The 24,074-nt window shown below is 38.5% G+C and overlaps 2 protein-coding genes across 3 annotated transcripts; one reads left to right on the plus strand and one right to left on the minus strand.

Annotated features, from left to right (window-relative positions):
- Positions 1 to 1,274: 1,274 nt before the first annotated feature.
- pcyt1b (phosphate cytidylyltransferase 1, choline, beta) lies at positions 1,275 to 11,617 on the plus strand. The gene is made up of 8 exons (XM_004081238.4): positions 1,275 to 1,510; positions 3,579 to 3,678; positions 4,811 to 4,927; positions 5,032 to 5,183; positions 6,280 to 6,358; positions 6,435 to 6,577; positions 7,681 to 7,869; positions 10,306 to 11,617. The coding sequence occupies exons 1-8, from the start codon at positions 1,472 to 1,474 to the stop codon at positions 10,528 to 10,530; spliced, it is 1,044 nt and encodes a 347-aa protein (XP_004081286.1). The 5' UTR covers positions 1,275 to 1,471; the 3' UTR covers positions 10,531 to 11,617.
- Positions 11,618 to 11,767: 150 nt separating this feature from the next.
- Positions 11,768 to 22,090, minus strand: pdk3 (pyruvate dehydrogenase kinase 3). Of its 2 annotated transcripts, XM_004081012.3 has the most exons (11): positions 21,713 to 22,090; positions 19,293 to 19,434; positions 19,117 to 19,188; positions 17,863 to 18,047; positions 17,691 to 17,780; positions 16,633 to 16,710; positions 16,465 to 16,541; positions 16,037 to 16,138; positions 15,843 to 15,950; positions 15,620 to 15,733; positions 11,768 to 14,025 (listed from the first exon to the last, which is right to left on the minus strand). In XM_004081012.3, exons 1-11 carry the CDS (start codon positions 21,813 to 21,815, stop codon positions 13,876 to 13,878), a joined length of 1,221 nt encoding a protein of 406 aa, XP_004081060.1. In that variant the 5' UTR covers positions 21,816 to 22,090; the 3' UTR covers positions 11,768 to 13,875. The 2 variants fall into 2 exon arrangements, with proteins under 2 accessions (XP_004081060.1, XP_011487160.1); XM_011488858.2 differs by lacking the exon at positions 15,843 to 15,950 and having other exon boundaries at positions 15,620 to 15,679.
- Positions 22,091 to 24,074: the final 1,984 nt, after the last annotated feature.

The raw sequence follows: 24,074 nt of genomic DNA on the forward strand, positions 1-24,074 counted from the left end.
TAAACATAACAGATCATTTGTTTTATAAATGTATACATGTAAAAGTTTTTCCCACACAGGCAGATTTTGGTGAAATAAAGAAGCGATTGTTTGGATTTTTACTCAGATCTGTTTGATAGAGTTGAGCTTTATGTTCCAGAACTGAGATGAAATTCAGTTTGATTTCTATCAGAATGAAACTGCAAAGCTTTGTGCTTCAGTGGATCAATCAGACATTAAACTCACTCTGATTCCAACTTCATAAAACCTATAGCAAACAGAACGTGGTTTTCATGAATCGATTTAACTTTTTTTTTGTGCTCTGAATGTGAGATTGCTGCAGAATTCTATACAAAGCCAAAGTGTGGTAGCCTACTATACTAGATGCAAGACACATGTTTATGAATAAGCCAAAGAAAGGAGACTGGAACCAGATTAAAAGCAAAGGTTATAGGTTATTATGGTCCTCCTGATTAAAAAAAAATCACATCATATTTTTCAGGTTTGGGTTTCATAGTTAAAACTAAGGGTGCCAAAAGGAAAAATAAAATAAAAATCCTCTAACTTGCATTACTGTAAAATTCTTAATGTTGTAAACATCAACTAGTAAACTACTTCCAGTTCCTCTTTTGTCACTAAAAATCTCTGAAATTCCTTCCAAGAAAATTAAATATTTATGTAATTATATTATTAATAAATAACAATATCTTTCATATATGAAATAAAATGTAAAATATGCAATTCTAAATTTGTGTGCATAATTTATTTTAAACTCTTATTCAAAAAAGGACTCTGTTTTATGACAGCAGAAGAATGCAGTAATCTTTACATGATGAAGCCCACGCTCTGCTAAAAAATATATGTTTAAAAAGATCTTAAAGGTCAAATTAATCATGTTTTTTTTTCACGATTGTTTTTTTACTTCTTCTTTCAAATTAGTTACCAATACGTTTTTTTAAAGCCAAGACTCTCGCTTCTCCCTGATTGGTTCGTTTTTTGGAGCTCTGTCATCTTCGTTGCCATGGAGAAAGCTCTTCACAGCCTCACCCCTTCCAATGCTCTTCCGATGGGCTGCCATCACACAAAGATCGTCTATTTGGATCGTGGTGTACTTGTGCCTCGTAATTGAGGCTATTTCTCCTAAATATTCAATTTATAGTAACAATTTTTGTTTAAAATTTTAGATAGAAACATATAGAACAAAAATAAACAACACATGATGTTTTTTTAAATCAGATATTAAGCCGCGTCTAATCAATTCAAATAAGAAAAGGATGTTGTGGTATCATAAAAAAAGATGGAGTGAGGCTCATCACATTAGCCCTCTTTTTTGCATTGAGTCGTCACGGGGAGGAGTCAGAGGGTGAGTAAAGGACACAGAGTGGGCGGGGCCAACAGAGGAGACAGAGTGAGGAGGAGAGAGGCATCGTCTCACTGATGCTGAGTCACATAGCAGATAGATCTCTGCTACATCCCATGAATCTGAGGAATAATGGAGGAGCTTGAACACACCTGCCCTCATCCCCGAACGGTAGGGCATCTGTGACTGGCTCTGTTTTTGTCTGTAGGTTTGTGTGTGTGTGTGGGGGGGTGGGGGGTAAGTGTGACAAAGACTGGGGAGGAGACTGGGCATCTTGTGTTACCCCCTTGTTATGAAACAGATGCTGTGCAGCCTCCTGCTGCTGGCATTCACAGACTGCTGAATGGACAATGTTTTTGTCTGCTGTCTTAGTAAAAACAGCTTTACTAAAAGGACAAACGCCCAGTTTTTCAGAGACTGGGACAAAGACGATATTAGTGCTTCTAATTTTCCCTCTTTGGTATAATTCCTCATTTAAGTTCATCTCCATTTTGTCTGTGCTTCATTTCAAACTGGCCACTCTTGTAAGAAACTCCACATTTTCCTGCCTTTGCTACCCTCTGTTTGTCTTTCTGGATTTAATCCTTCTCATGCCAGATGTTCTTTGTTTGTGCCAGAGTCAGCTTTACAGAGCGTGCTCCCATCCTGATCTCCAAGTTTAGCCTATAGTATTTGCTATTTGCTAAATTGCTGGATTCTAACTGTTCCAGATGATTCAGAGAAGAGGCGAATCCTTCCTTAATCCATCAGTGTAACAGAAAAGCAACAGAAATGTGTTGTATGGTCCACCTGGACTGTGGTATATCCCACATAATTTTTATTTTTAAGGACAATGGGGCTGGGTTCTCATGAGTTAACACATTTTTGTTGTCCTCCTGGTTAAAAGATCAAATCAAAATTACACCAAAGAGAAGACAGCATGACAGGAGTCGTTCATCTTTCCCAATGATTATTACATTTGTTGCTTTTGCAAATTATTTTAAATATTTTCTACTTAAATAAATCCAGTTTTATAAATATTTCCTCAAATTTGAAATTTGAACTTTGCTTTAAGGACATTACACCCTTTTTGTGCATCTCCTTGAAACATTTGTGCAATCTTGCTGCAAGGCTCGGGCAGAAGGTGAAACCAGTTTTCATGTACGCCGATGACAATGTGTGCTTCAACTGTCTCACCTTTATTTAATCGACACAAGCACATTTTATGGTGAAATTTAGTGTTCAGACTGATAGCAAAGCATTTTTTCACACCTATTTTTTAAGCCTCATGAGTGCATCTTTCACAGATCTTAGTGAAACTTCCTTACAAAAGATCTCACAGGTTTTTTTTTCCCTCAAAACCTTCATGATTACTGACATAAAAACACCGTACTCTCTGTTGAACAGTTAAAAAAATGCGGAAAGATGCAAATCTGTAAAAATAAAACAAATCAATTTCAGAAAAAGTATGCTAGTTAGTAAAAAAATAAAAATTGTAGTTCTAGTTCTGGCTCCATGAAACTCCAGTCCACCCACAGGTGCATAGACCCCCCTAATGCTGCGTACAGGAGTACAAATGGGATGTTAATAGGAGGGCCTTTGAATACTTGGAAGGGATGTTGAATCCCTTCTCCTGCAGGTTGTTCCCGGAAGATGCATTGACGTCAGGTGCTCGTTCACGGATAATAAATCTGTTTCCGTGTTTGCATCCTCCTCTCACACACCCACGGCTTCCTGCTCCTGTGCTGGTTCTCTTTCTGTGGTGTGACTGAATCTCAGAGAATATTCCCAGCAGTCAACAGATGGCAGACACTGGCAGTTTTTCAGGCACAATCGCACTGCAACACTTTGCCCTTGATGCAGTTTGATCAGAAGGATGACTTTTTTTATTGGTCTTATCTTACATTTCATTGGTTTTAATGTATTTGAGCCGACCCCGCAAGTTGAATACATCTTCTTGTGATTTCTGACACCTTTACTAAATTATACAGTTGGGGTTGATGAATGTCACCTCTCTCCCGTTGATCGATGAGCCTGAGCGTCCATCTTGCTGTGTTTTCTAAAAGCAGAGTGAGCATCAGCTGTGGTCAATAGCTTAATGGAGTTTGATGCAACTGCGAGGGCAGAGACAGGAAGGCTGCATGAGAACATATGAAGTAGAACATTTGAGCTTCAGTGAAGAGGGTGCTTATGTATTTTGCATGCTGTTAGCGTGTCCTCCCTCACAGATCCTATTTATGACCCACTTGCTCTGTCTCAGACTCTCATCGAGCCTGCCATTTTTGCCAGGGAGACCAGCTGCGACTGTCGAGCACCTCACGAAAAGCTCACCATTGAGCAGGCCCGCAGAGGCACCCCAGGTACACACCTTCAGCTTTCACACAGCCTCTCCTGCTCTTTGATTTTGAATTCCAGCTCTCATTTCGCTGAGGTTTAATTTTTAAACAATTGTTTTTTTTACCTCCAAACCGTTTTGCAAATACAAAATATTGTTCATATGAAAATCTACTATATCTTAGCATTATAGTGATTCATCTTAGAGGTATAAATACACACAGCTCTTCAAACCTGTACCCAAAAGATGCCATTTGTGGTGTCTATGTGACACCTGGCGGCTCATACACAGAAACTCTTTCTGTGATGACAAGCAAAAAATGCAGAAATATACATATATAGGAAAAAGGTAAAGAGGCCCTGAAAAAAGTTAATAATGTTCCCAAACCTCCTAAACATTCAACTGCCCTATGTAACGCTTGTGCTATCATAGGCACTTTACTATTGGGAGTTGGGTCATCTAGACCCACTAGACAGAGCGCTGAACCTTTTTTCTTCAATGATTTGTGAACCTTACTGGTGTCCATGGATTACATGAAATCTTTCCACCTTTATCCACCTTTGTCATGGTAGGGAGAACACATCAATGCAAGGGTGAGGTCATCTAAGATAGCACAAGGGTTAAACAAACAAAAAACAAATAGTTACTCAAAACGAAATGCAACAAGATACACAGGTAATCAAGAAAAAACATGGGTATAGGTGGAACCACCAAGTTCAGCAAGTTATCCAGGTCTGGAGCAATTTCATGCTTGTGTTTGAGTGGAAATAGAATCACCACCTTCAGTGACTTGCGTTCCAGCAACCACTTCCAGGGAAAAGTCAATGTAAATGCACGTTTTGGGCTTCCGTGTGTGAAACTCTCACGTTCTCGCATAGCTACACACATTTTTTAGACCGTTTTTAATCAGTTACCGGTATGTCAACAGAGACGTATACTACAACAAGTAGTAATTTACCCTTTAGAGAGACTTATTTAGGTTATTTCTATTTTCTATTTCTATATTTCTATTCTATTGGCTTGACTCTGTTTTTTGCCTTTGCACTTTTTTTATTGGGGTAATAATAAATTCTGCACTTATTGTCTGTCTCAGGAAGCCACCCAAGCTTAAATGAAGACCACCTGAATGAAGCATCACATTGTTGTTTGCCTTCTAGTTGACCGGCCTGTCAGAGTCTATGCAGATGGCATCTTTGACCTGTTCCACTCTGGACATGCTCGCGCTCTCATGCAGGCCAAGAACCTTTTCCCCAACACCTACCTGCTAGTCGGAGGCAAGACAGACCAAACGGTCTTAAGACTGCACAGCGAGTTATCTACTTGACCGTGTTTTTTGTTTGTTTACTGTGGAGTTCTGTTTCCTCTGCTCTGTCAATAGTTTGCAGCGATGAGCTGACTCACAAATACAAAGGCTTCACGGTCATGACGGAGCAGGAACGGTATGAAGCGCTGAGACATTGCCGCTATGTTGATGAAGTTTTGAGAGACGCGCCATGGACTCTTACACCAAAGTTTCTGGATAAGCACAAGGTGTGTGTACCTGTTTGAAGAGGAAAACACATCATCCGAGCGTGAAACTATGCGTTAAACATACAGGGACGTGTTTAAAATATGTCACCAATCCAAGAAATTGGATTTCATACTTATAGATGCTTTAAACGACCTGCTTTTTCTTGGTTTGACACAAGGTGGAGTTATTGTTCCTAAAAAAAAAAGGCTGCTTTGCCATGAAACAACACATCAATATAAGTCCAACCTTTAAAAAAAAAACTCAGGCCAAAAACACCTAAAAGAAATCATCAGACAGAAAAGGTCTAGGAGGTGTTTCTGCCTGATTTGCGGTAAAATAACTCCAGTAATGACAGAGCATGACAAACACAACTCAGATGGAAACTCAAGTCGAATAAGAAAGTTCAGAAAGTGAGACAGTAACCTTTACGTAGTGAGAGGTCCTCTAACCTTTTGACGATTTTCTGTTTGTGGGCCTGAGTCAGAACATAAAGCATTTAAACACCTGTGGTGTGACAAAAAGAGGAAAGGAGGTCAGAAGCATGATGTCATTCATGACCCCTTCTGGGGTCATGAAAGCCAACCTGGCTACTGTTGGGCAAAGGTGGGGTACACCCTCAACAGGTTGCCAATCTGTTGCGAGACCAGATTCACTCCCCACACACATACATAGCCACATCCAATATAGAGACACCTATGAACCCATGTTTTTGGATTGTGGGAGGTAGCCGGAATGCTAGAAGAAAACACATGTACGTACAGGGAGAACATGCATACATAAAGGTCCTAGCTGGGATTTAAACCAGGGCTTAAGAGAGGTAACCACTACCATGCAGCCTGAAACACGATTCCATTGATAGTAGATTACATATCTACTCATCTGTTTAACTCTGAAAGAGCAAATTTAAGGCTCCTGTCAGTGTAAATGTGTGAAACAAAACCAATAGACATGTGGATACATGACAAACTCTGAGTTTGTCCCACTTTCAACCTATAATCTGCATTTTACAACCATTGAAACAATTATATTATGTTATGAAGCTGTTTATAACAGCTCCACTACTTTTACCAGCTTAGCATTTTCCATAATACAATACATTGTGTTTTATTTTCACAGATTGACTTTGTGGCTCATGATGACATCCCATATTCCTCAGCAGGAAGTGAGGATGTCTATAAACACATCAAAGAGGCAGGTCCGTGCACGCCGCCTGAAGAAGATGAGATGACACATTTTACTGAGGGTTATTGAGTGTGTGTTCTTCCTATCAGGGATGTTTGTGCCCACACAAAGAACGGAGGGAATCTCAACTTCTGACATAATCACTCGAATTGTTCGAGACTATGATGTCTACGCCCGCCGCAATCTTCAGCGTGGTTACACAGCTAAGGAGCTTAATGTCAGCTACATCAACGTAAGGCTGAATTAGCTTGGTTTACATCAGAAGATTAAAATAGTCATGATCAGAGATTTGGAAAACCTGAATGCTGACAGTCTGTCAACCTTTTTGGACCAAAATGTTGACAGACTGTTCACTGTGACAATTTGAGACATTTAAACTTAATTAAAATGTTAAATTTCATGACTTCATTCAATTTACCCTTTGATTTGACTAAAATTGTTACAAAAAAAATTATTTCTTGTTTCAAAATGGATTCTGTTGAGTTATTTAAGGTAGTATAAGATTCAAAGTGAACGAAGGTAAAACTTTCATTCAATTTTAGGAAAGTACATTGTAGCATGAAGTGGTACTCCTTTTAATAGGTAAAGATCTGTGAAAATTGAAGTTTAAATTAACCAAGTAAGAACAACTGACAGAATAGTCCACAACTAACAAATAACTAACATATAAGAAGATTAATTTGAATTAAAGCAGAGTAAGGTTCAGATTTAAATGTTCACTTATATAAAGACAGAGAAATGAATGAGTTTCCATCAAGTAAAAACTGTAAATCCTCCAACGTTTTTTTTGCTGTGTCAAATTTTACTGATTAAACACTTTTAGTTGGTTAGACGTGCACAAATCTGACTGCACATCGCAAACATAGTGTCATCAAAGGTCTGATGTTTGCCAAGCAGAAGGAATCTCAAATTTAAATGATCCAAAGAATGAAAACTTTTCTCCCAGTTTGAGTTCAAACAACACATTTGCCAAACTGTGTCGTGTTTGTAAAGCAGATAGACAAGAGTGTAATAGAAAGAGCAGTGGGCCCATGATGGAGCCTTGGGGTACTCCTTTAGTAAAAAAAAAAAAAAGAAATTGGAAAAAATGTTGCCAACCCAGAAAATTCTGTGTGTAATTCTAAAAACCACAGCAGACAGAATTAGAATCAAGAACATTCTTAATACAAACAAAAAGTTGTGTCAGAACTGCAAGCCAAAATTCTATTTATGAAACAAGAGAACTGTAAAGAACTGCTACTGTTTTTGTGGAATTATACCTCAGGAGTGTGCTCTGATTTACAAAAACTGTCTGCCTGGACTTACCTGTTTTTTTGTACTTTTGAAAATCCTTAGGAGAAGAAGTACCGGCTACAGAACCAAGTAGACCGCATGAAAGAAAAAGTTCGCACAGTTGAGGAAAAGAGCAAACATTTTGTTTGCCGCGTGGAGGAGAAAAGTCACGACCTGATTCAGAAATGGGAGGAGAAATCTAGAGAATTCATTGGCAACTTCCTAGAACTTTTTGGACCTGATGGGACATGGGTAAGTAAGGCACATTGGAAAACTGGATTTTTAAATTGAAAATCTGGATTTCAAAAAAGTATTTGTATTTTTGGAGTACAAGTCGCTCCGGAGTATAAGTCACAGCAGCAAAAAAATAAAAAAATAATCATATATAAACAATTTTGGGAGAATTTTATTTAACAAAATACTGGAATAAGAAGGATGAATTTACATCAGAAGCCAAAGAGATAAATTGTAGTGTCCCACAAGTATCAATTCTGGGCCCGATGCTATTCAAAAGTTACATCAATGATATATTCAGTGTTTCAAAACTTTTAAAACTCAAATTATTTGCTGATGACACAAATATATTTTATTCTACGGACAATCATAAGGAACTTATTAATGTGGTGAACACAGAGTTAAACAAAAATAAAATCATGGATGGATTACAACAAATTATCTTTGAACCTAGCTAAAACCAAAGTGATGTTTTGGTAACTACAACACCAATTCCGAGCTCTCAATTAAAATAAATAATGTCTCAATTGAAAGTGTTACTGAAATCAAACTCTTGGGAATTGTTATTGATAACAAAGTAAGTTGGAAGCAACACATCAGACACATGCAAACTAAAGTTTCAAAAAGTATTTCAACCATAAATAAATCTACACATATATTAGAATGTGACAGTAGATATGTACTGCTCCTAAATGTTGTTTTTTTTCACAAACTGTACAGAAATTTGGGGGAATAGTTACAACGGTTCACTACATCCTATTTTTTTACTTCAAAAACTAGCCATACATACATACATAAAACCAGCTATCTTAATCATACAAACAATTTATTTGATCAATCCAGACTTTTAAAACTATGACCCTGTTAATTTTTACACCGCACAACATCTATACAGAGCCAGTGGGAAATCGTTACCATGCAATATCGAAAAACAGTTTTTAAAAATGAAACTGAGGGGATGAAGGAACTTCAAGATCAAATTGATAAGAACCGCGAAGAAAAGTTGGTGTGTGGCACTAAACTTTGTAACAGGCTGAGTAATGAAAAATGTTCAAATATCCAAATATTCAAGAAAAGGTATAAAGAAACTCTGCTTTCACGATATGAAGATAAGAAGAGTTAATGATTAACAGGTGTTTGAAAAGGTCCAAATACATGTGTGAACTTTATTGTAGTAAAATATTTAAAGTTCTTTTAATTACAACCAATTAGTATTACACTGTGTAATGTGCAATAATGATTACTGAAATGTTTTAATTACAATCTACTAAACTATCGATTTTCTTTACTTGATCTGCAATGTGTAGCAATAATCACTGGATAAATGTGATGCTGTGTTCTAATGATAATCAGTGATAATTACATATTGGTTACCTAAAGGGTGAATCATTGATGTTTACTGAAAAGATGTAAGGATTCTTTCTGAGAATAATCCATAAGCACTCGATTTTGTTACTTGATAACTTGATCTGCAATGTGTAGCAATGAAATCTGGATTTAATGAAATTGTATTCTAATTATAATTAATGAGTATTACATATCTGTTCCATGTGGGATTCATGCTACTGTTTACTGAAATCATAAATGAATGTTTTGTGAAGATAATCCATCATCAGTAATCACTTGATTTTGTAACTTGAAAAGAATCTATCTGATGAGAACCGGATCACAAAAACTATGTAAAGCTATAAAATGAAGGGGGGTGGGATGGAATTATATGAACTCACTTCTTCCCACTCCTTTTCAAGTAATAAATCAAGCTCTTCATGACTTTAGTTAATGATTACTATATTTAATCAATCAAATATGACTTAAGTGTGCGTTTGTTTTTTTCTCTATGCATTTCATAATTTCTGTAATGAGTTTGATAAATCTGTATAATTTCTTTATTGTATTGACTACAATTAATGGTTGAAATAAATAAACAAATTAAATCAAATTAAACAATAATAAACTGAATATATGCGCGCTTTACTGTAACACATTGACGCTTATTTAGCTTCATGAAACATAGGAGGAATAAAGTAAATGTATATTAGCCCAACATGTGAACAATTATTAAAATAACCATAACATAAAGAACATAGTAACAAGTCAACTAAACTCTTTCTACCAATTCAAATCACTAAATTCATTGTGTTCTTTAAACCTCTGTGTCACTATGGAATAATTCTGCTAAACCCGACGTAGGACTGAGCGCTGCTTCTTCTTCTGCGTTGCTGTCGCAAATACTGATACACACACCCACAGTACCCTCTAGTAGTTGTTGGAATTTCTTCAAGAAAAAACAAACAAAAAACTCACACATAAGTCACACCCCTGCCCAAACCATGGGAAAAAAATAAAATAAAATAAAAACACGACTTGTACTCTGAAAAATCGGGTAGATGCTTTTTAAACATGTAGTCCAAAGGCTGGATGTTTAACTGGAACTTTGCTGCTGTTTTTGCACAGAAACAAGTGCTTCAGGAACGCAGCGGCCGTATGCTGTCCTACGCTCTGTCCCCTAGAGAGTCGCCCTGCAACAGTCCTCCCCGTGAACTGTCCCCCCTGCGATCTCCCTCACCTCCGTCCCCCCCGGCTCGCTGGCACAACGCACGGCCTTCGCCCCCCACCTCCCCTAAAGGAGCATCCGCCTCCATGAGCAGCATGAGTGAAGGCGATGAGGATGAGAACTAGACTGGCTTCCCAAATGCATCCTGACACACATTTTCACTCCCAGCACACTGCCTGGAAATTCCTCACAAAAAAAACAAAAAAACAACTACACACGGAGACTTGCTGGAAACTGTAATAATAAAAGAGCTTCAGTCTTTCTGAACAGGTGACCAACGATAGAGGAAATGTTGTTTTTGAGCTGCAGGGTACAAAGCCATCAATGTCTCTGATGTCTGGACAACCAAGCAGAGGAAGAGGAGATTGGGAGGAAGAGGAAATTTGACCTATGAACCCAGAATCTCATAGACGACTATAAATCCCTTGCAATATATTTAAGGGGGGTTTGCCTTGGACTGTCCAGCACTGACCGAGACTCTCAAAAGTCCTGCTTAGTACATCACTGCATTTTTTTTTGTCTTTTTGTGTCAATTCATTTCAAGATGTTGTTTATTTATTAAATACTACATGTGGAATAGATAGAAAGTTACAGAAAAGCGTTGTCTGCATTTTTTTAATAAGAAAGAAAAATCACCTACGCTTTTTAATAAGATTGTTACTCCATTATTTAACTCAAACCTGTGTAAAAACGTTTAGAATAATTTTCTTTGTATAAACATACCAAAACCAAAAGGGAAAATTAAAAGTTCACTATGTCTTCTTAGAAATCCCAATGTGGAAAAAAATTGCATGCAGAGCTTTGAGCATATTGTAAAACTTACATTACTAAATTTTTCAAGTAACAAGAAAAAAATACTATAATATAATAAAACTGTGCTCTACATGCTTTTTTTCAGACCTGGAAGTGGCGGTAAAAACCAAAACCAAATTCTTTTGTGTTCTTGAATGTAAAAAATAAAACTGGACAGTAAAAGTTATCTTTATCCGAGGTCAAATAGTAAATATCGTCAGCTGCAGCAACCAATAAAACCTGCTGCTTTTCATCTGTCAAACTGACGCAGATGACTTCTTACCCTGACGTCTACTGTTAACGAAAACACGACAAGTCTGCCTACTTGAATTTAAAAAAAAATACCTAAGATAGTCAGAGAAATGTTTGTCCTGTTTCCTTTTTTAAATAAAACATGCAAATTGTTTTTGCTCAACTTTAGACCTCTCTTTTACTTTTACATCATAGATTCTGCACTGAATGTACAGTAGATGTCCTTCCTGTATGTACTACATGAAAGTTGTCGCTAAAAGACATTTTTTTATTGTTAATAAATAGTCTAAAATGTGGATAAAAAGCAAGACAGACGGCTCACACTGACTTTTCTTTATTATCAAGTGGGACAATGATACAGTAAATGGATCTCATGCTCCATTATAGGATGGACCTGCCCCCCCCCCCCTCCTTTTTTTTGGGTGGGTTTCGCATATTATGCATGGCTGCCTCTTCTATTAGAAGGTTCATGCAGACACATAATTTAAGCACAATGTACAGCAGGATGGAAAACACAGTGGGTCACACCACACTGTTCACACAGCATCACACGTGACATTTTCCGTGCACTATTCTCCAAAACGCTCCAAAGGCCGTCTTTGACAGTGAAGCTTATCATCTGAGTTGGAAAATGATTCTGCTTTTCATTTTTAATAAGGTGGGATTTTTATAGTCTCACAGTTACAACTGCTACTCTATAGTCAAACATTTCTATTATAGAAGCAATGTCACTCGATGAGACTGGCAGGTTTCTAAGGCATTGGCAGGGATAAACTCTGACACAGAGGCTTGAAATGAGCCTACACACAGTCGAACAGGGAATTCTTCTGCTGTTTTGCATCAGACGAAGCTGAAGGAGATGAGAAAATAAAATAAAGTCAGTCGAAACTTACCATCGTGGGCTTTTAATATACCAAGTTTTGGAATATCCCCCCCAAAAGGTTGGGATTTTACTAAAATGATTTTCAATTATAATCTGAAGAGAAAAAGTAATGAAAAGATACTGATAATGACCCATCAGAGTCATAGTCAGACACTGGAAATATTATTTTGGCTACACATGGTTCTCTTCTGGTCATAATTTTCAGATTTAGCTCTACGTAAACCATTCTTGTTGAACATATAAAGTAAAAGAAATTCTACAAAGGTAATCTTCAACACTTCAAAAACTATTAGGTATTCTAGCTGCATTTTCTTTTGATAGAATCTTTACCTGTAAAAAAAAAATACAAGTGCATTTTGAAAAATGCTAACTCTGTCCAATTTCATCCACAAAAACTGAGAAGAGTTAGTCACAAGGCTGACTAAATCAACCCAAAGATGCAAGTTAAGCATGAGGATGTGGTTTTTCTCACCATGACAAGCAGGCAACACCATAAATGACATAAAGTGTCCAAAGATGGACAGATAAGATCAATTTCTTTCAAAAAACAATCGGCAAACAGTGCTGGAATGACAGAACCTGACAGAAGCTCCCCTCTTCCTTCAAAGGTGGTTCAGTTAGAACGCAGGGATGAACCATTACCTGCAGGTGGTTAATTTTAGTGGGAAAACCTGAAGATGAAAACGCTAAAAATATAGTTTATTTTTCATGTCTTCCCTTTTAAACCCTTAAGGGCCATCAACACATAAAAAACACATCAAATATACATTAAGTTTCTAGAAGTAATTCCTTCTTTAAAAAAAATAAAATAAAAATCCCTGACTTCTAGTTCGTCAAAAATAATAAAGTGATGCATGGTTTCCTTTGTCTTTTATTTTGAAAGGTGCCATCCCCCCTCCCCCCAACTATAAACATTTTATTTTTCCCCCTGAAAAAGTGAAACCCAAATAAGACTTCTCCATGCTAACTGCACTCAATGGAAACCGTTTCCCCAAAGGGGAAAATAATGAAACCTCCTTTTGTTCACGTTCGTACTGAACCTCACCCCGCCTGACACTTTCCTGCAGATGGAGAGGAGGAAACAGAACACTGGCTCTTACCGATGGAGAGGAAAACACTCAGCAGTGTGTGGCTTATTCAGCCACAGCAACGCCAGCAACGACCGACTCAGCAAAGCTGAGGCCAGTCAAACTGCACAAGCTGGGGGGGAGTGATGGAGTGAATGTTGCAGGAGGACAGCATCTAAACGTGTCCTAATCCCCTAAAATAACCGGCCACACGTTAATGGAGTTACACGTAGGGGGATCTACAATCAAAAGAAGGCTCATGCTTACATTTGAGCCATAAACACAAAAAACTATACGGATTCAGGATGTTGCCATTGAGTGTAGGTTAAGGTCGAGGTCACCCCCCTCCACACTAACAGACCCCTTAACAGTGGAATGTAAAAGGAAGTAGGATCCTTAACCATGTACCACCCCATGGGCAACACGTCAGCGTTCAGGCTCCACCGAGGGCTACAGCAGCAGGCCAGGCAGACCGATTATCTGTTGGCTTTGTATATAGACTTGCTGGCGTCACGTGGTTCTTTGCTGGGGTTGCTCCAGTCATCCGCCTCAGGGCTGGTCTTGTAATGCCTCCATGCTGATTTGTTGAAGACTGGCAAGCGCTCGAAGGATTCACTAGACAGAGCCTACAATAAAAAATAGATATAGAAACATTGACAGACTGGTTTCAAAAAGACGATTAAAACAACTCCGAAGAAAATAAACACAGAAAATTATAATAAAAATGTGTTTTAATTGACATCATAAGCTTTGCAGCTGCTTCAAGTAACTTGTATTACAATGGATGAACTGCTAAAACTAAGACGCTTATCTTCCCTCTTAGTTCTCTAGTATGGGGTTTTCCATCTGGATTCTCTAATTTGTTTTCTTCTCAGTGACGAGGGATTTATTTGACAAATTCAACATTTCTGTGTCTTCTAAGACTGAATTACAGAAAAGGTGGTGAGAGTGTGCAAGAGCAGACAGCCGAGCTAGCAGGAGGCCTAAAGCCTTTAAGAGAAACGTCTTCCTGGTGTGAGAGAAACAAAGAATCTTGATCCATTGTTGTAATTTGCTTGATCTGGACTCAGTCCATTTCTCATGCTGTCAGTGACTAAACCTAAGCTTTCGTGCCTAGGGCACGTCAAAACTCTTATCCAGTACTATGAATCTATTGAAAAACTTAAAAAAATATTAAGAGTTAACTACCTAACTGGCAGTAAGCATCCATCTGCACTCAATAGCTATCATTTCTTTTGATTGATGACATTCTAAAGTGGTTGTATGTGCTCCTGGACATGCCACGAAAACATGCTAGTGCCATATTTATATTAGCCATCAGCATTACAGAAATGTTTTGTGACCGTTTAGCAAAGACAGTGAAGTACAGTTTCTGTCTAACATCCAGAAAGGATTTAGGAGCCTCACAGGGAATTTGAGCCAAGTTCTCTACTGACCTGGAAAGGGGGGGGGGGGGGGGGGGGGGGGGGGGGGGCACTTTTTATCTGTTCATAACTTACTGTTTGCCCAGAATCATCCACCATTTTTTTTTGAATAGCTCATATTTTTCCTTTACAAACCTTTTTAACGTTTTACTTTTTTTGCTTGCTATCAAAATGCTAAAATGGAAGTTCGGTAATGATTAACTTGGTATTCTTTCATACCAAACAATTTTTGAATGCACGGTATTTAATCTATGATAAATATTGAATTTGTCAAAAGTACAGTGATTGCATAAAATAGTCACGACGAGGAAAGATCTAGATTAGATAGATCCTACAGGGTCACTGTGAATTTTACTGTAAAATAATTTTTTTAAAGTTTGTTATTTTGAGGAAGACCATCAGCTAAAATCCTTTTTTAGGACTTTTTTTTTTTAAAGACTCTAATTGAATCAGAAATGTTGGATAGCTAGCCTCTCTTGAGTACCAATTGTTTTAAAGCATTTGTTTTTAAGATTTAAAGTTTACACTCAGTCTTTCCCTCTCCAAACATGTAGTCTGTGGTAGTCATTTTTCCTGACCACATTCACAACTTGTCATTTTGTGTTTGGCTAAAAAAGACATTTTCTTATGTTTTTAAAGCTTGATTTAGAATAAAGGATGGTATTAAAGTAAAGATGCTGCTTTATTCTAATGTTTTCTATTATTATTATTCTACTTATTAAAACTCAGAAGAGGCTGAGTCTCACTTTCCAAGCTGAAACAGGTCAGGACTTTGCATGCGGCTGACTCGTGTTACCTTCAGATAGATGACAGCATCGGTGCCAACTCCCTCCATGGAGTAGAGCTTCAGATCACCCTGAAAGTACCGAGCATAGAGTCTAGAGATCGGTAAGCCATAGCCAAAACCAGCCTGTGACACAAAGGAAGACACAAAAGCCCTGTGTCATTCGGTTCTTAAAAGAACGTTGCCGCTAAAGTGGCTTTTGTCTGAAGGCTAATTTGAGTTAGCCAGTGTGTACCAGTGGTACAGCTCCCGGCTCGAGGCTTGGTGTCGGGGCAGTGGAGTACATGTAGTTAAACAGACGATCGATCTTCCTCAGAGGTACTCCTCCTCCTTTATCGCTGATCTTAAGGAACACGATGAAAAAACTTAGCTAAAGTCAATCTTCCTTAATTTAACCTCAAACGTGTCAAATACATCGTGTCCATTTACCTTTACAGAGAGATCCTCTTTACCCAAAGTGACTCTGGTTTTCACAGGGGGTAATCCCTCTGCACTGTTCTCATGGAGTTCCACCGTCGCCCTCATTGAATTCTGCAGAACAACCCCAGATTTCATTCATCACCAAGGACCACCAAGGACCCTTGAAGTTCCACTTCGATCATCTTTTGAGCTCTCTAAAAGCGTTTCCAGCGGTCCTTTAATCATGATTCTCCCATTTTTAGCCAAAATTGAAAAAAAGAATCTATCTAATTTTCTCAGTTTCTGCAGAGCTGCGGTAGTTCATTAGGACCGCAAGCTTTTTCAAAGAGCTTAAATTTCTTTATATATGTCCTCCATCATGAGAAAAATACCACCAGAACATGTTAAAAACAACATTCTCATTCAAACAATCTGCTTTCAGTGGATCAACTGCTCACCTTGAAGAGCTCAAACAGCATGTGGAACAGGTGAGAGGGGACATACACCACCTGGATGGGCTTATTAGGAGCCTTCACTGGAGAATAAACATTTGAGTTTAAACTTTTCCACTGAGAGGCAGATTAGTGGGGGAAAATGTCTGGATTCCTGCACATAACCACACTTACTGTTAAACTCCTCGATCTTGAGCTCTGGAGCTGCGAAGTAGTACTTCTCACACAGCATCTTGGCAGTGTCATAGGCATCTGGTGGAAAAGGGAAAGCATTACCAATAACACAGAAAGGTGAATAGGTTCAGTGCTTATGTTTGGGTTTCTGACACTGTTTACTAAAGCATCTTCTGCTCCTTAAGAGGTCATTCACAGTGCAGCTTCAGATCCCCGCCGCCTTTAGGCTTCTGATGTCCGACTAAGGAAACAATTCATCTCCAATTTCCCAGAAATGCACGGAACAGAGACATTTGCATAGAAGCTTGGATGGGAAAACAAACAGTCCAGAACACAGAAGCAGTTTGACAGTGGGAGGAAAACACGTTCATTTGTTCTGCCTGATCCCTGATCCTTCAGACCAGTATTTTATGGAAGGAGCTTTTAACTCTAAACTCAAAGACACATATTTTCTTTGAAGTTAAAAATTTACGAGCATAAATGTCTGATGAATTTACTAAGGAAAACTTTTAAGCGGTTTGAAAAAGTATTCCAATAAAATTGGTTAAAACCTTTACAAAATGTGAAACTCGGTAGGGGAGAGTTTTATTGCGGCACATGCGTGGCAAAAGGTCTTATTATAGCATTCTGGAAAAGTTCCTTAAAAACTGGAGGAGTATTTGTTCAAAACTTCCACTTTATCACTTAAATGAATTATTTTCTTAGTTAGAAAATGTCGATTTTTGGAGTTTTTGATATTCTCGGTGGGTAATCGGCTCCACGTTGAGCTTCAGCGTTTGCTCCAGCACATCTGGAAAGCATTTAAGAGGCCCACAGAGTCAGTGAAGTAGCTCTTTAGCTTCAGTTTTTCCAGTTAACATTCATAAAGACGGCTCTAGTAAGACAATAAACGTAACAAAACAACAAAAAAACATAATTGGGACCTTATGTGAGTCAATGCTTATACAGCATAAGCATGCAGGAACATAAACACTGCTGAAATAAAGAAATCAAAGCATTTTTTTTTCTACACCTAAATAAAAAAGAAGTTGCAGTTGCAGAGTTGGAATTAAACTCACCCTTCACAACTTCGGCGACATTGCAGGTTGGATCGATGCTGCCAATGTGCTTCGGATGGGCTGGGTTGGTGTCGTTACCAAACAGGAGTGCTGGGTAAGAACAGAACACAGACGCCAAAGTTCAGAGGCGGTGATCCCAATGGAGAACCGCGGCGGCATTTGTCAGACTCACTGTGCTGGTTGATCAGCATGCGAAAAGAAATGCGGTTGGTGTAAAAGCGGTCGAGAAAATACTGGATGTTGCTGCTGACAAAGGGGTCGAAGCCAAACTTCTCCTTGTACTCTATGACTCCCTGAGCCATGGTGGGAACCACATCGTTGTGCCGGTTCCGGATCTCGATTAGGACCTCAAGGAAGCTAATAAAGAAAAAAAGATATACAATTTTTTAAATAAATCAATTAACATAAAAAAAACATTAAAAATGACCAAATTATCATTTGCCTCAAATGGAGTATTAAGGCCACTATGTGAAAAAATAAATAAATATACAAGAACAAATTCTATATTCAAATAATATAGAATAAAATTGTAAATTTATCATTTCAAATTTTGTTAATTTGTTGTTTTTTTGAAAATACAGTTGTAATTTGATGTAAATAAAGTTGTATATTTACAAAAAACAAAAGTATAGAGGATTCAGCGAGTTTTTCCAGCTTCTCTGAGTGGTCTGCAACATGAATTTAAACAGGTAATGTTTAAATGTCAGATGAAACATTATAAAAGCTAAATGCAGAAATTTATGTTCCAAAAGGCACAATTTTTTCCTTGTAAAATTATGACTTTTTAGAATGTACATTTACAATTACTTATCTTGTGACATTTTTACCTATTTTAAAACTTTAGTATTGACTTTTTTTCCCCTCCTTTTCCCCCAAAAATGTACTACTTATAAATTTACTTTTTTCTTATATTTGTACGAATTCCTTGTCTTATAATTGCTTCTTTTTTAATTAAAAATGTACAACTTTATTTTCATAAAATTTAGACTCTTTTCTCATATTTGTATGACTTAATTCTTAATTTTCTCAGAATTTTATGACTTTTTTCTCATATGTTTGTTGTTTTTTCTTCTTTTATGCTGGGTCTAATACTCTGTCGTACGTACATATGTTGCATCTTTTCAATTTTTTTCCGATCCAAAGTCTTTCTGTTATTTTACTACTCTTTTTTTTTTTTAAACACCAAGTCATGCTGATTAGAAAGTTCTAACATGAGTAAGTCTGCCTCAAAGCCAGCAACCTCGACAGCCTGGAGTGTTAGCAGAGCAGACACGCTCCGTCAAATTCCTGTCTGTGTTTGTTGGCTGTGCATGACAGACTTTTGTTGAGGTAATAACACAGAGTGTTACGTGTGAGGTTTGTCTTAACAAGCCTGAGCTTGCTACTCCTGCATCTCAATTGTTTTTAACCACAAGATTTCACTCACTCATTCAGAGTGTGAGGATCCTCTGGCTTCCTGTTCTCATAGTCCAGCAGCTCCACAAAACTCTGCATGTACCTAACAAAGAAAACACAGACTAAAGGTCAACTCCCAACAAAGCCATTAGAACACCTTATCTTAGGGCAGCCAAACAAGCAAAGCAAAAAAAAGAAACTCCTTACCATTTCTGGACCAACCTGACGGAGGGCTGACTCAGCAGTTTATCAGGCAGCAGGTTAACCTCTCTCATGGTGTTGGCCAACCGCACCGGCAGCTCCTTCCGCAGAAACACGTAGGAGGTTTTTTCACATGCATTATCCCTTCCTAACCAAGAAAAAAAGTTTTATTGGGATTTTAGAGATTTTCTTTTTTACCTCAAAACTGATTATTTTGGCAATAACATTTTTGAAAAGTTGAAACTTCTCTTCTAAAAAAAAAAAAAAAGACGATTCTCCTAACAACAATAGTAAACATCCTTACAGTTTAGTTCCAGTTTAGTCTTAGAATCTTCCTTCATCATCAGTTTCATCATCATTTTCCTACCCGGAAGTCAGACGACTCAATCTTTGCGACACTCCAAGTGGGCGGCGCCTATTTCATGATGTCAACCTAGAGTCGGCCTCGACAGCGTGTTTGCCATCCGAACTTTTGCAAAAGATAGATGTGCATATTGTACATATAAAGCGAGAGTGTTTAGCCAATCACCGCTAGCCCCGAGGAGTGTGTGTTAGCCTGGGGGCGGTGCTGGCAGCACAGACTCTTCCTGGAAGGGGCTGCTCCTAACTTTGTGATGTCACAATGTGAGAACCCCCCCTCATTTTTGTGGATTGGGTTGATTGGATAGGGGCTCAGAGAGCAGGTTTTTAGAGGAATACTCAGAGATGCGAGAACGGATAAAAATACCTCTCTGGGGCTGTTCATAGCGAGGAATTAACATTATAATGACTTAAAAGCTCAATAAGTAGATTTTTCCTATTATCGGCCCTGTAAAGAGACACAAACTTTAAACGGTGCTAAACGAATTGAGTACATTATTGTTTGGTATTTGTTACTAATGCCTATTTTTATACCTCTATCATGTCGACTCAGTTGGGAGGATTGTCATGGAACTGATAACTCCAATCAGATAAGAAAGTGACTCACAAGTCAGAGATGTCTGCTTTTAAGATCTCCTGGTGAAAGAGAAACCATGTCAGAGTTGAAAGAGAGATAACTGCTCAGACGTTTTACAGCCCAGCCATCGACTGCTAAACATGCGTTCTTGAAGGCACTAGCGCTTGTCCGCCACCTACGTTAAAGTGGAGCAAATCTCGCAAATCTTGCTCCAGGCTTTTTCTTTCACGGCTCTATTCCAGTGTACAAAAGACTTGGTGTCATAATTCTGTCTGAGCACAAACCACAATTATTGATTTCGCCTCCAAACGGTGAACACTTCCGTTAATTTAAGAGGACATCAAGCATATGTTACTACCTAATCCAAGTCCCTGATTGGTCAAAGTTCAACCCGCTTTAACTTTCAACGTGGGCTCAATGGCATTATATATTTAAAGCCAAAAAACGGTTGTGGAAACTTGTGTAGCTATGCGAGAACAGGAGAGTTTTGAACGCTATAGCCCGAAACCTGGAAATTACCTAGACTTTCCATTGGAAGTGGTCACTTGAGCCCGCGTTGCCAAGGGCGGCGTGAACGTAGCTTACCGCTTCAAAGCAGGATCAGAAGTGTTTAACAATGAAACACTTTGGATATCCTTTTATTGAGGCATATGATTGGTCGGTTTATACCTTGAATAACTTGAACTACAGAAAGAAATATCACGAATAGTAGGATTAGTGGGAACACATAAAAAAGGGTAAAAATATAATAACTGAGTAATAGCTGTTTATTTCTCAACAGAAATCTTTGGGATTTTGGCTTTTTGGAGCCAGCAGGTACTTCCTGTTTGAAACGCAGGGGGAACGGGTCACTCAGTCTAGTTCTCAAATACATTCAATAAACCCAGCAGATTTTTTTGATACTTTTTTTTATGAAAAAGTGAAAGTAAAGAGTGAAAACACTGAAGCTGTGACATCTCAACGTTTAAAACGTCTTCTGTGTCATCATGAACAAGTGTAATCCCCCACTCCACAAGTGTTCTTCCTGTTGCTCACATCCCATCTCCAGCTGTGAGGACAAATGACATAATCACGGATTAAGAAATCCCTGAATGCAGCACAGAAACTCAGTTAACTGCTGTCATCTTAGGGGTTATAACACAACCGACCCTCCAGTTTTCATGTGTCCTAAATAACCATCAAGCTAATCTAAGGAGTGTAAGGAGTCAGATCTTGGCACAAAAAGGAAGGTGTCAGGATGAGTGAGCGGTGTTGTCACCTGGGAGTGCTCAGGTGTGCCTGCACATGTTCCATTAATAAACAGGTGATAAGGATACAGACATGACATGACCTCCCATGGAAGTGGGAATTCAACCTGATCTACACAGAAAATTATATTTCACACCTTTACTATTGATAATAAAACACAATTCACTGCAAAATTCATCAGCAAACAGTGGAATGAGGTCATAAGGCCATTCATAACAGGACATGTTGGGTTTCTACTCACCGAAATCCAAAAACTGCTTGATGGAGAGCGGCGATGGGGAATAGCGGGAGTAGTACTCGATTTTCGGGTGGGCATTTTTGAGCAGAGACAGAAAGAGCCTCATTTTGAAAGTTTAACGATGATGTTGTCTGGCTGTGACGTCAGAGGCTGGCTCAGGACAAATGAGAGCATTTCACCGCCGGTGACAGCGGCAGTCCTCTTCTCTCTCTGTCCGCATTTCCGTCCTCCGACCCGGGTTCGGAAAGGCGCGATGCGGTGAGGTCCATACGGTTACGAGACCCGACACGAACGCTTCCAATTCAGCTTCCTGGATCTACATTTGTGGATGTTCAGATCAGCTCCTTGACGTTAACGCAAACGACGGGACGAATGAACACTTCCTTTGTGGCTTTTCAAAATAAAACTGTTGAAAATAATGTCCGAGGACCTGTTTATTTGATCATTTAAATACTTGTACATTTAAAAAAATACCATTATCTATCTATCTATCTATCTATCTATCTATCTATCTATCTATCTATCTATCTATCTATCTATCTATCTATCTATCTATCTATCTATCTATACATATGTACACAGTACATACCAAAGGTTTGGACATACTTTCTCATTCAAAGAGTTATCTTTATTTTCATGACCATGAAAATTGTAGATTCACACTGAAGGCATCAAAACTGAATTAACACATGAAGAATCATACATAACAAAAAAGTGTGAAACAACTGAAAATATGTCATATTCTAGGTTCTTCAAAGTAGCCACCTTTTGCTTTGATCACTGCTTTGCACACTCTTGGCTTTCTCCTGATGAGCTTCTAGAGGTGGTCACCTGAAATGTTTTTCACTTCACAGGTGTGCCCTGTCAGGTTTAATAAGTGGGATTTCTTGCCTTATAAATGGGGTTGGGACCATCAGTTGTGTTTTGCAGAAGTCGGGTGGATACACAGCTGATAGTCCTACTGAATGGACTGTTAGAATTTGTACTACAGCAAGAAACAAGCAGCTAAGTACAGAAAAACGAGTGGCCATCATTACTTTAAGAAATGAAGGTCAGTCAGTCTGAAAATATAGGAAAACTTTGAAAGTGTCCCCAAGTGCAATCACAAAAACCATCAAGTGCTACAAAGAAACTGTCTCACATGTGGACCGCCCCAGGAAATGTAGACCAAGAGTCACCTCTGCTGCTGAGGATAAGTTCATCCGAGTCACCAGCCTCAGAAATGGCAGGTTAACAGCAGCTTAGATCAGAGAGCAGGTCAATGGCACACAGAGTTCTAGCAGCAGACACATCTCTGCAACAACTGTGAAAAGGAGACTGTGTGAATCAGGCCTTCATGGTAGAATTTCTGCTTGGAAACCACTGCTAAAGAAAGGCAACAAGCAGAAAAGACTTGTTTGTGCTAAAGAACACAAGGAATGGACATTAAACAAGTGGAAATCTGTGCTTTGGTCTGATGAGTCCAAATTGGAGATTTTTAGTTCCACCCATTGTGTCTTTGTGCGACTCAGAAAAGGTGAATGCATGGACTCTACATGCCTGGTTCCCACCGTGAAGCATGGAGGAGGAGGTGTGATGGTGTGGGGGTGCTTTGCTGTTGACACTGTTGGGGATTTATTCCAAATTGAAGTCATACTGAACCAGCATGGCTACCACAACATCTTGCAGCGACTAGCTATTCCATCCGGTTTGTGTTTAGTTGGACCATAATTTATTTTTCAGCAGGACAACGACCCCAAACACACCTCCAGGCTGTGTAAGGGCTATCTGACCAAGAAGGTGAGTGATGGGGTGCTGCGCCAGATGACCTGGCCGTCACAGTCACCGGACCTGAACCCAGTTTGGGTTTGGGGTGAGGTGGACCACATCTCTGTGAACTCCTTCAAGACTGTTGGAAGACCATTTTAGGTGACTACCTCTTGAAGCTCATGAAGAGAATGCCAAGAGTGTGCAAAGCAGTAATCAAAGCAAAAGGTGGCTACCGTAAAGAACCTACAATATGACATATTTTCAGTCGTTATGTACATGATTCTTCATGTGTTGATTCAGTTTTGATGCCTTCAGTGTGAATCTGCAATTTTCATGGTCATGAAAATAAAGAAAACTCTTTGAATAAGGTGTGTCTAAACATTTGGTGTGTACTGTGTATATATATATTCCAATATGCAACCCCAACTAAATTGTGAAAACATCGAAATAAAAATGTTTTAAAATAGCCTTAGCCCTTTATAAAATCTTTAATCCCTAACCCAACCCGAAAATATTTTAAACGTTTACAAAAAGAAAAAAATGGCTTGTAAAAGTGTGAGAAAAAGTTTTAACGTAATGGTCAGCATTATATTTTACATTACTGTACTTCTAAACA

The sequence above is a fragment of the Oryzias latipes genome, chromosome 20 (genome assembly GCF_002234675.1).
Source record: "Oryzias latipes chromosome 20, ASM223467v1".
NCBI lineage: Eukaryota > Metazoa > Chordata > Actinopteri > Beloniformes > Adrianichthyidae > Oryzias > Oryzias latipes.

What these genes read in the sequence shown, in the direction of transcription:
- pcyt1b (XM_004081238.4), top strand. Translation starts at nt 1,472, where the DNA reads ATGGAGGAGCTTGAACACACCTGCCCTCATCCCCGAACG. An exon ending in AGTTTCTGGATAAGCACAAG is followed by an intron (nt 5,184 to 6,279) that starts GTGTGTGTACCT and finishes TTATTTTCACAG; the next exon opens with ATTGACTTTGTGGCTCATGA. An exon ending in TAAACACATCAAAGAGGCAG is followed by an intron (nt 6,359 to 6,434) that starts GTCCGTGCACGC and finishes TCTTCCTATCAG; the next exon opens with GGATGTTTGTGCCCACACAA.
- pdk3 (XM_004081012.3), bottom strand. Translation starts at nt 21,815, where the DNA reads ATGAGGCTCTTTCTGTCTCTGCTCAAAAATGCCCACCCGAAAATCGAG. An exon ending in CATGCTGATCAACCAGCACA is followed by an intron (nt 17,781 to 17,862) that starts GTGAGTCTGACA and finishes GTTCTTACCCAG; the next exon opens with CACTCCTGTTTGGTAACGAC. An exon ending in TGTCGCCGAAGTTGTGAAGG is followed by an intron (nt 16,711 to 17,690) that starts GTGAGTTTAATT and finishes CTTTTCCACCAG; the next exon opens with ATGCCTATGACACTGCCAAG.